The 15,487-nt window shown below is 39.9% G+C and overlaps 1 protein-coding gene across 1 annotated transcript; it reads right to left on the minus strand.

The window, feature by feature from the left end:
- Positions 1 to 956: 956 nt before the first annotated feature.
- On the minus strand, positions 957 to 15,259 carry cntn1b (contactin 1b). The gene is made up of 24 exons (XM_085436664.1): positions 15,150 to 15,259; positions 9,879 to 10,011; positions 9,732 to 9,767; positions 9,507 to 9,633; positions 9,241 to 9,422; positions 8,053 to 8,148; positions 7,720 to 7,932; positions 7,537 to 7,636; positions 5,800 to 5,984; positions 5,594 to 5,718; positions 5,356 to 5,473; positions 5,099 to 5,249; positions 4,886 to 5,013; positions 4,621 to 4,793; positions 4,343 to 4,466; positions 3,760 to 3,927; positions 3,416 to 3,565; positions 3,259 to 3,329; positions 2,918 to 3,170; positions 2,699 to 2,820; positions 2,420 to 2,609; positions 2,216 to 2,337; positions 1,950 to 2,106; positions 957 to 1,843 (listed from the first exon to the last, which is right to left on the minus strand). Exons 2-24 carry the CDS (start codon positions 9,931 to 9,933, stop codon positions 1,761 to 1,763), a joined length of 3,129 nt encoding a protein of 1,042 aa, XP_085292790.1. The 5' UTR covers positions 9,934 to 10,011; positions 15,150 to 15,259; the 3' UTR covers positions 957 to 1,760.
- Between the last annotated feature and the right edge of the window lie 228 nt (positions 15,260 to 15,487).

The following is a 15,487-nucleotide window of genomic DNA, read 5'->3' on the forward strand; positions in this document are numbered from 1 at the left end:
AAATTTAGAGCAGCATGCCCAGACTCCTTTTAGTGGATAGGAAGGCAAAAGTAACTAATATAGCTCAAATAGCTGCTCAAATAAAGTATTCAGAAGAGCATTTCTAAGTGTACAACATAGCCAGCAGAGATTCTGCTGCAGCAGACGACCACACTGGGTTCCGCTCCTATCAGCTAAGAATAGAAAAATGAAGCTACAACTCACAAAGGTTCACCAGAAGATTGTGGAAGACCACAGATCCCGAAAACATTGCCTAGTGTGATAACTGTTTACTTCTGCTGCCCATTATCAGTGGTTTAGGCCACAGTGGTTGTATGATTGCATGGCATACCAAATAAGCATCCTTTAAACGTCACAACAAACCTGAGTATTTCTGCTGACCATGCCCATTCCTTTATGACCACAGGATAACGCGCCATGTCGCTAAAGTCATCTCAAACTGTGTTTTTATAAATATAATAATGAGCTCACTGGCCTCCACAGTCACCAGATCTTCATTCAGTAGAGCACTTTTGGGATGTGGTGGAAAGGAGATTTTAGGCAAACTGCAGTGACTGTATAATGATGTCATGTTAATATGGAACTAAATCACAGAGGAATGTGTCCAGCACCTTGTTGAATCTATGGCATGAAGAATTAAAGCAACAAAGGTCTTAACCCAGTATAAGCAAAGCAGCATAAGCAGTATGTGTGCCTACATACCCGCCAAGCTCTCTCCCTGTTTTCTCTACAAGCAGTGACTGTTATTAAGTTTTACTCAGGTTAAGAACAAAACACTTAGCAAGTACAGTGATGGGTAACTAAAACAGTGGCTAACAACATGTGGCTGTACTGCCATCTGTTGACTGAAAACACACATCACATTTCCACAAATCCTCCAAAAATAATTAAGTTGTGTCATTTGTTGGGACTCAGTTGGGACGCATTGAGAAAATTTCACAAGTACACAGTTGTCATTTGTTTGTTGCATTCGGTTTAATGGTTTTGCAGCTTGACACAAAAGAAGTTAGCGTACAGATCCAGGTGATATACAGTAGTAGATGTCAAAGCGATATGTCTTTCATTGTTAATAACTCCGAATAACAATTTAGAGTCATTGCGAAACCCACAGCTCCCCCACCAACATTCTGTCCCCATCGTTGGTAGCATTACTCCTGTTTCAATAAATAAATTTAAAAAAGAAGAAGAAAAAACGCTATTCACAAATAACTTACATAGTTTTCATAAACACTTTTTAAAAATAACCAAAAGCATTTCTTATTATATTTTTGTGTACATACTAATGACTGATTTAACAGAGAGATGGAGACTGTCTGTGTAAAAAGAAATCATAATTTTTCCAACAAAAAGAATTAATAGAAAATAACTTAAGAGACTGGAAAATCGCACTTTTCGCTTGACAAACAACTTAAACTTTCTTTTCCTTGTGCATTTATTTCTATCTACACAGTGTTTGGAGAATCATGTGCCTTGTCATATAATCCATTCAAGACATTTTAGATCTTGTCATATGATGGTATACAAATATGGTTGGTAATTGGTCTAGAAAAGCATTTGGATTAACAACAAATCTTATTTTTGAGAAACAATTTTCTTTTTCCAGTATTGTGTTACACCTGAACAAAAGCTAGAAGGATGCAGGATGTGGCATCTTAGTGAGCATCAATGTGAAGACTGTTTGATAATAAAGACTAGATCCTCAATATGGTCCGTGTATTTGCTTCCCAGAGTCTGTTATATACATGTTGCTTGAGGCAGGCTTAAATTTCCAGTCCCACAACGCACAGTGCCAGCAGCACCAAAGACACCAGGCTTAAGGTGGGCGTGATTGTGGATGCATGACCTGAGGAAGAAGAAGAAACAACATCAAACACACAAAAAAGTGATTGAAAAGTAGGTAAAATGGGTGAAGACTTTCATTTTTATTTAATGATTTTTCTGAGCTTTACCCAGAATCTTAATCCTCCTGATTGGGCCATCTCCTCCTTCATAACGGCCACGCACCATCAGTTCATAATCTCCAACCTGAGGCATGGGGAAGTCCATGAAGTGCCAGCCAGTGATGTAGACCTTCCCATAGATGTAGCCTGACTTTCTGAACATGACCTGGCAGATGATGAGAAACATGGAAGGTCTTCAGCAATCCTGTTATCGCTATACGACAGACGTGAGAAACTTGTTTTAACTCTAATTAAAAGAGAAACACTTTACAAACCTTGTAGTACAGCGGGAAGGAAATATTACCGAACCAGTCGTACTGGATATGATCCCACCACACATACAGCCATTTCCCTGTCCAACTGATGTATCGCCACATCCTGGGAGGATCTGGTGGTGCTGTAAAGAGATCATTTATTGAGTCTCCAAATGCAGATTTGCTCCTTATTATAAATCTTATTATAGTTATGCTCTGTCTTACGTGGCCTCTTGGTGAACATCTCACACATTTCTCCAGGGGGTCCGAGGCCTGCTCCATTGTAGGCACGGACCTCAATGAGGTAGTGTGAATCTGGCAGCATATTTTCCAGCCTTGTCTGATTGACTGAGGCTGAGACAAAAATACGATTGGCACCTGGTTCCGGATCATCATATTTTCTCCAGTATCTGACCTAGATGACAGGATATGGGATTGTTATGGAATGGACCCCCGTTCAACTGATTGTTAATGCAACTATCTAATCTCTCTGCGGTTCTGTACCTGGTATCCCTCAATATACTGTTGTAGGCCTGTTCCAGTGTCAACCACTGGCAACCACCAAACCAGAGCTTCAGTGGAGGACACAGGCCTAGCGTAGATATCTGTTGGAGATTCTGTAGGTACTGAAGAAGATGGAGAAAAATGAAATTGAAAAAGGTGCTCATAGTTTCCACGGTAATAAAAACAGGAATGTGATCAAGCCCAAAGCAAAGGTCTTACCATCTCGTGGATAGTAGATGACCTTTGTGAGGGTGTAGGGTCCGTCTCCTTTCACATTAAATGACTTGATCTTCACCTGAAACTCTCGCACCTGGAAGTCTTCCTCAGTGGGGATGAAATAGGTGTCTCTGTGAACGTGTCGTCTTGTCTCAGGGTCCGAGATGGTCTCGTACCACCAGTCGTAAGCATCGTGAGGCTTAAACGCGACGATGTAGCCAAACTTCTTACCATAGAAGTACCAAGGCTCCACGGGCTAAAGGTCACAAGTTGAAACAGTTTCCAGTAAAATTCAACTGTTAAAATGGAACTTGCGAATGAGGAAGTCAAGCAGAGACACCTACTGTCCACGTGATGATTATCTCACCATTTCGACCTCCATAACCGGCCAGATTGGTGGGAGACACAACTGGTGCTGAGGGCAAGAAAATAGTTTATCATTAGTATTTTTAAAATAGCATATCTAACATATCACAACTTCAATTTCTTTTTTATCCTTACGAGCGTCCCAGGTTTTGATCTTGAGGGAGGGGATACTGGCCTCTCCAGAGCCATGCTCATTAGTAGCAATGATCCTAAACTGATATTCCATCCAAGGATACAAGTCTGTCACCTCTGCTTTCTCCATACTGCCATCAAGAACAGTTGGAGCTGAAGGACACAAGGAACATTTAAATGATGAAAATAATAATAATAAATATATCTATTATTTTTTAAGTAATTTATATCCAAAAGAATCACAGATCATACTCATTTGTTTCAGAGCCTAAAAATAGTAAAGGATGCTTTAGTTTATCATATCTGTGGCGTGAGTTGGCCCCCTGCTGGCAGCGAGCAGTACTCACAAGTGCTGGCATTCCTCCAGTCATCTTCATACAGAGCCCAGTAGTGTCTGGTCTGAATGGTATAGTAGAGAATAGGGCTATTATGCTCAGCTCCTTTAGTCCACCACAGCTTCACCCACGTGTCCCCAATCTCTTCCACCCGAATCACACCAGGAGGACCAGGAACACCTGGGGTTTGGGGATCAGATGAGGGAGGAGAATGAAAACACATGGAAAAATGAGTATAAGGGGGATAAAAATAATTCCAGTTTTTCTGTAGTCACTTATATTCAGCAGTGTTGCTTTGTTCTAGCACCTCAGAACAGACTTTAATGGCAAAAGATGTCATGCCTATTTGCTAGCATGGAAAAATATTGAGCTGGGGGTGGGTTCCCAAGTAGCTTGCAGATCTGCAGCAACACTAGGCAGGCTACAGCAGCTTACATAGCATACTTTTATATGAGATTTCCTAATTGGATCCATGAAAATGTTACAGCTTTGCCATCACTTGCTGATGTGGGCTGGCACTGAGAACTTTCCTTCATAGCTTTCTAAGATTATACTTGACTCTTTACATCTGTGTTCACCTCATGCTCAGACTGACCTACAATCTTGAGATCACAGTAGGCAGTGTCACTGTCCACAACAGTCTGAGCCGTGCAGGTGTAGCGACCTTCGTGCCAAATTTGAGCGTTCAATATTCTCAGGTCGCCAACACCATCTTCGTTCTAAATGACAGGAAACAACAGCATAATAGAAGGAAGGAAACCCAAAGGAGAAAAGGATAATGAGAAAAGTGGGTGAAGTATACAGAGGATCTTTAGTCTGCATCTTCGAAGAAGGTTTAACATAAATATGGCTGTAATAAATCACCAACCCTACCATGACACGTTCATATTGTTGCCACTCTGCATTAAAGTCGATGACTCTGAAGTCTATAGCCCAGATAAATGTGATGTCCAGCATGGGGTCGTATGAAGCTTGACACTTCAGAATCACCTCGTCACCAACTCTAACCTCAGTGTCCTCAGGTGCTACTGTGATGCTGGTAGCCTCTAAGCAAAAGAATATTATAGATACACTTAAAAATCATTCTAGATTGTGGGATCTTTACTCTGTTTAGATGCACACATATACATGCGCTGACCTGTGATGGTGAGATAGCCAGAGCTGTTGGCCTTTCCTCTGTCATTCTCCGCAAAGCAGGTGTAAACCCCTTCATCGTTTTTGGTGGCATTCAAGATCTCCAGACTCCCGTCAAACATGATTGAAATGCTGTGAATATGGACATAAGCAGTTAAGCTTCCTGATGTGCCTTTTTTCAACAAGCAAAAGAGTAAAGCTGAGGTATTAGGCTGACCGTGAGCTGTTGTAGAGGAGCTCTTTGCCCTTTGTCCAGGTGAATCGAGGTCTAGGAGCCGCTCTGGGTTTACACTCAATCACCACACGTCCGTCTTTAGCTCCGAGAAGCTGCTTCTTCACAGGGTTGAACTCGAATGTTGGCGCACAGGCTGGAGGGAGGTTAGAAGTGTCATTTTGTGTTTAATACCTGTCTTAAACCATAATATAGCAGTTCAGTTGTGCTTTTAAATGTCAAAATTCACTAAATCAGAGTACCGATGACTCGCAGCTCAGCGTTGGCGTATTTGATGCCCCAGTAGTTCTCAGCGATGCACTGATACATCCCGGAGTCAGCAAAAGTCAGGCTGGAAAACTTCAGCTCACCTTTACCATACTAGTAAAAACACAACCCAAACGTGTACTTGAGCCAAAGAAGACTTACACAAAGCAACTGTAAAGCCAAGCTGAGATATCATATTGCCCAGTTTCACACAACATGTCAAAGAGTTTTTACCATATATCCATCTTTATACCAGCGGATGAAAGGGAAGGGTTTCCCTGATGCCACACAGCGCATGGTGTGCTCTGAGCCAATGTCTTTCATCGTGTTATTGATGGTCTCTGCCCACTCCGGAGCAGCTGGAAAAATATAATGGGAATCACTATACATTACTGGATAACACAGACAGGCAAGTCACTGAGCTCTGACAAATGACTTACACTCCACATAGAGCCAGGCCTTGTGCCAGTCCTTTCCTTTAGTGTTGATGGCTTCACAGTCATAAAATCCCACATCTTCGTACTGTACATTAAACAGATGAAGCACGGCCCCCGATTCACTGATTTCATGATTAGCCGGGAGGTCTGTAGCATCAACCTTCCTCCATACAATATGTGGGATGGGACTGTGCAGAAAATACAGTTAGTTTGTTGATGTGATAGTAAAGCAAAGTAACCAGAGGCTCTTCTTTGATGCAGTCCCTACAGATAAAGGTATACAAAAAATAAAAGTATTTTAAAAAGTATAAAAAAATGTCTTAGACCACCAGCCAGTTTAAATTAACAGAACTGTTCATTACCCAAATCATTTTTCTATTTCTGTAATAGGCAATCCAAGAATATTCACAAACTCTTTGTACAAAGTAATCTTAATGTAAAATATAATTGTTCTCAATAAATTTCCAATTTTACTGTTGTAAAAAAGCAAAAAAAGAAAAGACTCATTATTATTTTTGGATTAAGAAGCAAAATTACAGTTTTTTACTTGCATACTTGAACAGAAAAATTTGTTTTAATGAGATCTCCCTATTTTACGAGATGAGGAAATGAGGAAACATGGGAACCGTTTGGAATTAATCTGCATTCGTTTTACTTAAATCGCTTTGGAAAACACTATCTAATGTCTAAAGTCCTGGTTATGGTTAGGGATAAGGTTATGGTTAGGTTTAAGGTAGTGCTGTCAGCATTAATCTTGTTAAAATGACGTTAACACCATAACCGCATTAATGCGACAAATCTCCTTTAGTGAGTTAACGCGGATCTCCCCGCGTGTGGAGCTGGACTGCGCTAACGCATTAATGAGCTAACCGCGCTGATGCATCGACGCCGTGCTGACAGCACTAGTTTAGGAATAAAGTTAGGGTTAGGGCTGGAATACATGGCTGGGACGTGTATTACCCTGGGAGAGTCATTCTACTGGATTTTATCCATAACCCAGGCGTAGCATAAGAACGCAGAAGGAACACCTCAGGACTTGACAAAATCATCACTGTATTACACCTCGGGAGTGAGAACAGGCTGAATTTGAACATAAGAATGTGAATTGAGTTTGTAATTTGCCAATACAGTTTTTAGTTTTACACAGGTTTTTGACAGATCACTCGAATAGTTTTATTTTCTTGTTTTTATGACAGTTAGTCGAATAAATTGGTTAGGCACTGTACATGAATGCAAACTTAAGAATAATTTAAACGATATAACACAAGATATTCAAAAGATATAACGTTCCTATTTGGAACACGTAAGTATACAACCCCTTTAGTTACAGACTGTTTCCAGGTTTTCTTGAGTTTGAAACAGGACTATAATATTTCAGTGGTTTTTAAATATGGATTTTGACTCAGTCATTTAACAATCCAAACATTTTTTTCTTTTTGAGCCATTCTTCTTTGCATTTTTCTGCATGTGATTGTATTTCTATTGAAAGTCCAGTTTCTGTAAATGACTTACAAATGACTGCAAAAAGTTGTTTTTACGTGGCATCTGCTCGCATTTATACCAATTAATTATCAGTAAAAGGGAATCAAATGTGTGCTCTTGTTACCTTGCCTAGTTTTTTAAAAAAAAGTCAACTATTTCCATTATTGTTTCCACATAAACTCTTTCCTATGGTATTTGAATGCATCAGTGTTATGCAATGCTTGCATGTGTACATGAATTATACTAAGAAAAACTTACTTTCCAAGAGCAAAGCATTCTAATGTAATATTAGAGGCCAGCATGGCAGTCGTATCTGGGAACTTCACCCTGATGTCTGCTGGGTATTTTCTCTCCTCACCTAAGAGAAAAGGCTTCATTATATATACAATAATAAAGCATGCAAAAATCCTTTTCCGGTATCGTTGCAGCACGGTGACTAACCATCGTCAGGGGGTAAGGGGATGAGAGGGATGAATTTGGAGAAAACACTCTTTCCTAAGACGGGACTAGAAACAAAGCAAGAGTAGTTTCCCGCATCCTGAGCTTCCACCTTGGCAATGTAGAGGTTCCCAGTCTTCTGGGAGACAAACCTACGACGGTCTGTGTTCAGGAACACTGGGAACTCATTGTAGATCCAGCGGTAGGTAACCTCCTCTGAAAGGGAACAGAAAGAGGGAGAGATGCATAGGCCACGTTTTCTTGTTTGCACCTCTGAAATCTACACACTGTTTGAATGATGAATTTTAGGTGTAATTCTTGAAGACATGTACATACGTGGCCAGGCTTTTGGAGGTACACACAACAGAACTGCTCCCTGTCCTTCTTTGACATAAACTGGCTCTCTCTCTTCATCAGGAAACTCACCCAGAACTACACAGAAAGTACACGGGGGTCAAAGTTCAGCCACTGCAAAACTGCTCAAAGGTGTGAATAAGCTTTAGTCATTAAGGAGCTCAATGAGTCAACACAGTGTTTGATAAGTATTATGATTCAAAGAGCATTCCCTCAAAGATGAAAACTTGCTGTGTTGCTTTCTAGATTTTAGTCTGTGTTGTCCTCTCTTCTGTAAATGGTACTTACATAGTGCCTTTCTACGTAGTTAAACGTTCAATTTGCTTTTCCTACAAGACTCTATCACGCAATCACACACACATTTGTACCGCTCTTGTACTGGTAGATTTACTGGTAGCTTTTATTTGTTCGATTGGTAGAAGACCCGTTCTACCACCTGAGCCTCAGCCTTAGTGATTTGGAACTGCCATACCTGGCTTAGGTTTTTTCCATTTGATCTCCACTTAGTCTTTATCTGTATGCCAGTCTGAGGACGTTACAGTTGAAATTAATACATAAATATCAACACTAAAATAATCTGGACCAGTCAAGGAACTCAATCGTCACAACCTTAATGAGTTGGAGATAATGTGAGCAGACACGCTGTCGAACCTGAAGCTAAAGCCAAGAACATATTCAGCTCAAGATGTCAACACTGAACTTAAGCAGGAATGCCGTGCTTGGTGGTATTCACTTTCAAATACATTTTTAACTTTATTTCTTTGACTTTTTGCTTTTAATTTAGTTCAGTTTCAGTTTAGTTTAAAAAGCAACTTTGGTCTTTATTAGTTTTTATTGTATGGAAGGCATACGTCAGAGGCAAGACTTAGGAAAGTCAATACAGTTAATAGAATAAAAACACATAACTTGACTCACATTCTTGTAGGCATCCAAAATGTCAATAAATATGACCATCAAAGCCTTAAAAGACAAGTTTTAATAACAACTCTTTACTAAATTAACAAACACAAAAACTAAGAATCTTTCCTGTATATTTTTTGAGTTAGTTTTATTTCGCTTTTTCAAATGTCTAGTTTAAAGTTTTATTTGAGTGACCTAAAATGTTTTGGTTTTTTTCACATATAATTTTAGTTTTTAGTTCAGTTTTAACTATATTAACATTATACTCACATCCAAACTTGACTCTGGCCTCTTTGCTGATAACGGTGCCGTAAATATTCCTGGCCACACAGACGTACGTCCCAGCATGTTTCTTCTGGATTGGATTGGTGATTACCAAATTCCCCCCCACCAGGCTGTAGTGTTCATCCGGCTGCTCCTTGAGCTTGATTTCCCAGTTATCCCGACGCCACCTAGCAGCAATTCAAATGTGACATCCTGTAATGTAATTTAATGTATTTCTTATTTAGGAAAACTATCATGCACCGGCTTGTAACCTGTATGTAGCTGGGGGGTTAGCACGTGCTCTGCAGTTCATGGAGATTCTCCCATCAGGTGAGTCTTCGATGTAAACCACATCCACAGGCTCCTCTTCAAATATGGGGCCGTAACCAGTAGCATCCTCTGATACAGAACAAATTAGTTAGTTCATACATATTAGATCAAAAATAATCCTGAATTAGCTCTTTTAGAGTCCTTTTATTATGACAAAACCAACTCACCACCATATATTCTGGGCTCACCAAACAAAACTGCCACTAGAAGAGTAGAAACATTAAACATTAAAGGCTGCACAATAATATCTTTTTTCCCCTCAACATCATTTTGAGAGAGCATGTGTTATTTTTAGGCATCATTAGTTTTCTTACCTGTGAGCGAGGGGAAGGAGGAGAGAGCCAGCAGCAATAAAGCAGTGGAAGCCATGGCAGTCAGCAGACTGACTCAGAGGGATGGAGGTGGATGGAGAGAAAAGTCGATGGACAGGACATGAACCGGGGAGGGCTGAAAGAGACAGAGAGGAAGGAGAGCTTTTCCTTCAGGATCTATGTCATCATTTGTTTCATTATTCAGTGCAATTTATTTTATTTCTTCAAAACACTTATGTCACTCAAAACAGGCTAATGACACTACATGCTATTTACTGGACTTTGCAGACCAGAAGCAGTCAGTGCAGAGCAAGCTGGAATCCTCCCTGTGAATATAAATGATTCAGGATGTCAGTGACTCAGCAGTACAATGCAGTGTGAGCTGGGTGGGTGCACAACCACAAGAAAGTGCACCTGCACAAACACACATACCTGCACTGTCTGAGTGCATGCTCAAACACTGAAACCCCACAACTGCCTGCATATGAACAAAACACATTGTAGCTCAGCATTACTTAAGGGCTCCCGCAGTGCCATGAAACATGCTTACGCATCACTCCTACAGGATGAAATGACAGTACTGCTGCTGTGTGTTGGTGTGTGTGTTTGCAACAGCAGAAAACTATGTCAAACATGACAGTGTGAAAAACAGAAGGAATGACTCACAGAGGCATGGATATGTTAAGTATGACCTTGGATTGGTTAACAGGATGGGTTAAGCTGGAAATTGGATATCTCTGTGTAAAGTTTTAAAATCTCTTGTGGAGAACACATTTTATATCATTATCTCATAAAGAAATTGAGGAATCCCTTTATGATTGTCTGTTTTTCCCCTGTCTTGGCAGTGTTTGCTACTTTGCAGCTGTGCTGGGGACCAAGTGGCAACCAGTAAATGCAGTTCCAGGACTGGCCACTTGAGGCTGACTCCAAGAGCCAATTAGTTACCATAACCAGGGGTGCACATAAGTGGTCCGCAGGTGCACATTCGCACCAGATAAGAAGTTGCAACGCACGTTTGCGTACATATAAAAGGCACTGTTTTTGTCCGCTAGAGTGGGATTTTCACGGCATATTCTGCACCACATCTCTGTGCATTCATCATTTGTTTGAAGCCAGCTCACCTCCTGCAACCACTTTTCCGAGAATACGCGCTTCTTTTGCGGTTCGGACTCCTTCGGACATTTCTTTGGAAGTGGAGGAACACCAGAGTAATTGCTTAAAGTAGCTTATTTCTTCGACATCTTTAAGAGTTCTAAACAAATGTCTGTCCTCTTCCAGAAAATCTTATGTACGCAAATGTGCGTTGCAGCTTCTTATCTGGTGCGCGTCTTTTATTTTGACAGCGAATGTGCACCTGCGGACCACTTATGTGCACTCCTGACCATAACTCCCATTTTAAAATACTGTTATTTACAACAGAAATACACAGGTTTACAGCCCTGTGCAGATAGGTTCTTTTTTAGTATTAATGGGTAATTTATCTCTTCATAACAACTGTAGGGGTAGAGATTAATATAACCCATTTAAGGTTTACAGCTTTGCACATGCTAGCTATCTATTTGATCTCACCATCGCTAATTAGGGTCACTGAATTTCTATCAGTTATCTAAAAGATAATATATTCTGTTTTGTTCTTCCAATAAGTCTATTTTTTGTCATCAACTTTACCATTTTATTTGTGTGTTATTTAGCATTATTGTAGCACCCATTCAGTCTATGGATGCTCCTAGCTAAATAAGCTTACTCGCCCTCAATTGTTACCTTTAACTATGATCAATTCATGCTCCAAAAAAGCAAGATGGCAACAACAGTAAGTTAAAGTTAAGGTTTTAAATCAGCAAAGCCACATCTACAACCTAGTATACAGATAGAATTTGGTTTTAATAAGCAAACAAGCCATCTCAGAGGTCATTTTAGTTATACTGTTTTATGGAAGGCTGCTTTAGTTAGCACCCTTTGTGTAAGCCCACTGATAGCTAACTAAAGGCTTCTTCCCCTTTGTGATTTCAGTTTACTGTAAATATAGATGGAAATATGGAAAAAAATTTGCATAAGAATGACAACTAAAATCTTTAGTTGTATTTTAAGCAACTCTGTTATAAACTGTAAGCTGACCTTGTTGTTGCTTATATGACATTTACATTTCAGGTTTCAATATTTAACCTCCTAGGACCTTTCGTCCACATATGTGGACATCACATTTTGGGTTATTTAGACCAAAATACTCAATTTTGCTCTACAAGGGCCTGATATCCACTTACAAGGACATTATACTGCTACTGTTCTATCGAAATTTTAAATGAATATACTCATATGTGGCTCTCATTTTTCTTAAAAACCAAAATGAGATTAAAAAAAAAATCTGCTAATTGGTAAATGGCCTGTATTTATATTAGAGATGGCACGATACCACTTTTTTATGTCCGATACCGATATCATAAATTTGGATATCTGCCGATACCGATATGAATCCGATATAGTGTTTTTTAATCAACAAAACTGTTTTTTAAAATATCTTGCTGCATTTTGCAAGTCTGCAAGTTCATACTCAAGTTTAAAACAACAACTACACTAAAGCTATTCTGTTATACCTGTATACAAAAAAAATATTTCATAGTTCAGCAATACTGATCAATCTAATAAACTTAGACCTACACCATCCTCCCTATTCTGGTATTTTAAAGAGTACTTAGCGTAAATATTAAGCAACCTAACTAATAGGGTTCCAACTCCCAGCAACAACAAAATTAAATAAATAAAAAATAGGGAACCACCCCTCACGCGCCACCTCATGATGCTTAATCGACGTAATCAACCTTAATTTGATGCAGTGTGAAAAAAAATGCACAGAAATCAATTATTTTTCAAGAAATATTAAATAGATTCAACATCTTTCTTCAACAAAATTGCAGACTGCACAGATGGTACCTTCCCAAAGTAAAAAGTACTATAGCTTACTAGGGTATATATATATTAGACTTAATAGTCACTATATACAGTAATTGACTTCTATTCATTTTACATCAAATTAAAACTTTGGGTGTCAGATAATTATTTATTAAAAGCTAGACATTTTAAATGAGAATAAGAAAGAAAAGTATGTCTTTGTGCCCCCTTTTCCCAGTTAATGCTTGTTTTTACATTCATCAGGTCCCAATATGCCCAAATATGAAAGAGAAATTGAAAATGCATGCTGTGGAAGAGTTCGGGTCTCAGGAGGTTAAAAAAGGAATGAAGGAAAAGCCTGACTCTGTAATTGTGACGAATCTTGTGGGATTAGTGGGTGTAAATGCTACATTTTGGCAGCTTCTCATTTTTGTATTAGTGTTGCAAAGTGCACTGGTTCGGCACAGAATAGACAACTACTACAGCTATGTATGCAAGTTACTTCACTTTACATAGCCAAATACTATTTATAAATTTCCTTGAAGTCTCTGCTGACTTGTTGAGGATACAAGAGCTGCAGATTTCTCTTTTGTGTCTGCTGCTGGTTCAAAATGCATCGGAAATCTTTCAATTTGCTCTAAACCATCATCAACTCAGGCTTACAATGGATAATCTTCATACACTGTCACATGGAATGAGGCCGTATTAAACTGAACATATTAAACATTACATTTATATAGTTAAAGGCATATAGTGTATGCACGAAAACTAAAATTAACATGCACTTCACTTTAGTAATGCAAACTTTAAAAGGCAAATTGAAGCTGAATGGTAAAAAAAAATGTGGCAAAAAATAGACCTAGAAAGAGCCAAACAGCCATCATTCTCAGTTAGCAGCATCTGTCTCAAACAAGCAGAAAGAGGGAGTGAGAGAGCAGAGGCATACACCCAGTAGCTTATCCACATGCAGAGACTGCAGCAGTGACTTCTCAAAGGCCCTCATGATGACTCAGCACTAATGTCACCATAGCTGCACAGCTATGTGTCTGTGCATCTTGTCCTAAGATGAAAGTACACCTCTTGCATCTAGATATGGGTACACAGATCTGTACACAGGCTACATTGAAAGTGTGCAAACACATTCAGAAATCACTTTTATATATAGTACTTTCATACAGCTTTGCAGATTAAAGTTGCAATCTGTCATAATGGAAATTCTGATCAATTCATCTGAGTTTGTTTTCATGCGATTCCCAGCTGGCAATAATCCCACCACCATCCTCTTTGGACAGACCAGAAAAAAATTTAGGTCAGCACACGTATTAAGCCTCAAGTCTCTCTCGGGGGCTGACTGGATAACCATGTTTGCATGTGGCTTTTGTGGCTGCCAGAAATCACATTCATAGTAATGTTAGAATTCAGCAACAGGGCACTCGAGTAATGCTGCTTTAATCTTGAGTTTGCTGGGTTACTTATGCACGGGCATTTGGATCACAAGTGATGTAAATGACAGAATAAAGACACACGAGGCTGAATAAGGAATAATCTGAATCTTGCAGCCAAATCCATTTGGTGAAGGACTTTTCAGCATCTGAAAGGAGGCGTTACACTCGTCACATCTTTTACAATCTGTTAAATCCCAGCAGACAAGGGGAAAAGAGAGAAAGTGTAGGGGAGGGACACAATCCTGCGATGTGAGCAAACACATTTGAAGTTACCTTGGTTATACTGACTCCTACAGCTACTTCCATTTCTTTCACACTATGCAACAAATACACTGAACACTACAGTGCAGGCCGTTTGCGGCACTAATCTGGCTGACTGTTAAATTCATATTCAAAGGGTATGCAGGATGTGGCTCTATAGCAATACACATTTAATTTAACAATAATTCAGAATTAATGTTTTAAGAGGATAGATGTTCCAGCGCATATATACAGCAGTTTGGGCCAATAAGGGAGTAGCCCTGTCTAATACTTTCCCAAGCAGATGCCATAATGGATCCACTGCACTCTGCGCCCTTGACGCATCCAGTATGAGACACTTTCACCTTGAGTTTCCTCCCTGCATCCACTGATGCACTTTTTTAAAAAGCATGTGCTGCAGTCGATTCACTCTGAACTAAACCTGCAGAGTGAAATGCAAAGCCAGACAGCGCTGACTTTGTCGCAGTCTTCAGTCTTTTAAAGTAACTGCGCAGTTCCTTACATCACTTCACCCCTATGACGATTGAGAGGCACCGGTAATTCACTGCTCTGCATTGCGGTACTCCAGAGCCGGTCCATTTCCACACTCCAGCTCTCAAAGCACCCCCGGTTTATTCTCACATCTCCGGACACGAAGAGACAATTGTGTCATGCACGCGCTCGTCTGCGGTGTCGTTCTTACCTTTTGAGGCGGAATGAGAAATTTCAGCGCACTGTCTTCATGGCACACCTGGACCCGAACCGCAACGTGCCACAGAGCCCACCCCGCCGGAGCGTCCCGTTCAGATGAACTTTTCTATTGGATGAGAGAGGCTGAGTGGCAGGTCATGGTTAGCGGGGAGGAGGCGGCTGCGATTGGCTTTCGAGAGAGGGAGGATGAGGATGGGAGGGATGCGAGCATCATGCTTGTGCGCATCCCAGACGAGGGAAATAAAGTCACAGTGGGGAAAAAAGATAATTGGTTAAGTCATAATAAGTATTAAAAATAAATCAATAAAATTAAAGGAGGAAATATATTAA

This window comes from Copadichromis virginalis, linkage group LG17, assembly GCF_057382275.1.
Source record: "Copadichromis virginalis isolate Kocher_CV1m ecotype Utaka linkage group LG17, C_Virginalis_male_GT1.1, whole genome shotgun sequence".
Classification (NCBI taxonomy): domain Eukaryota; kingdom Metazoa; phylum Chordata; class Actinopteri; order Cichliformes; family Cichlidae; genus Copadichromis; species Copadichromis virginalis.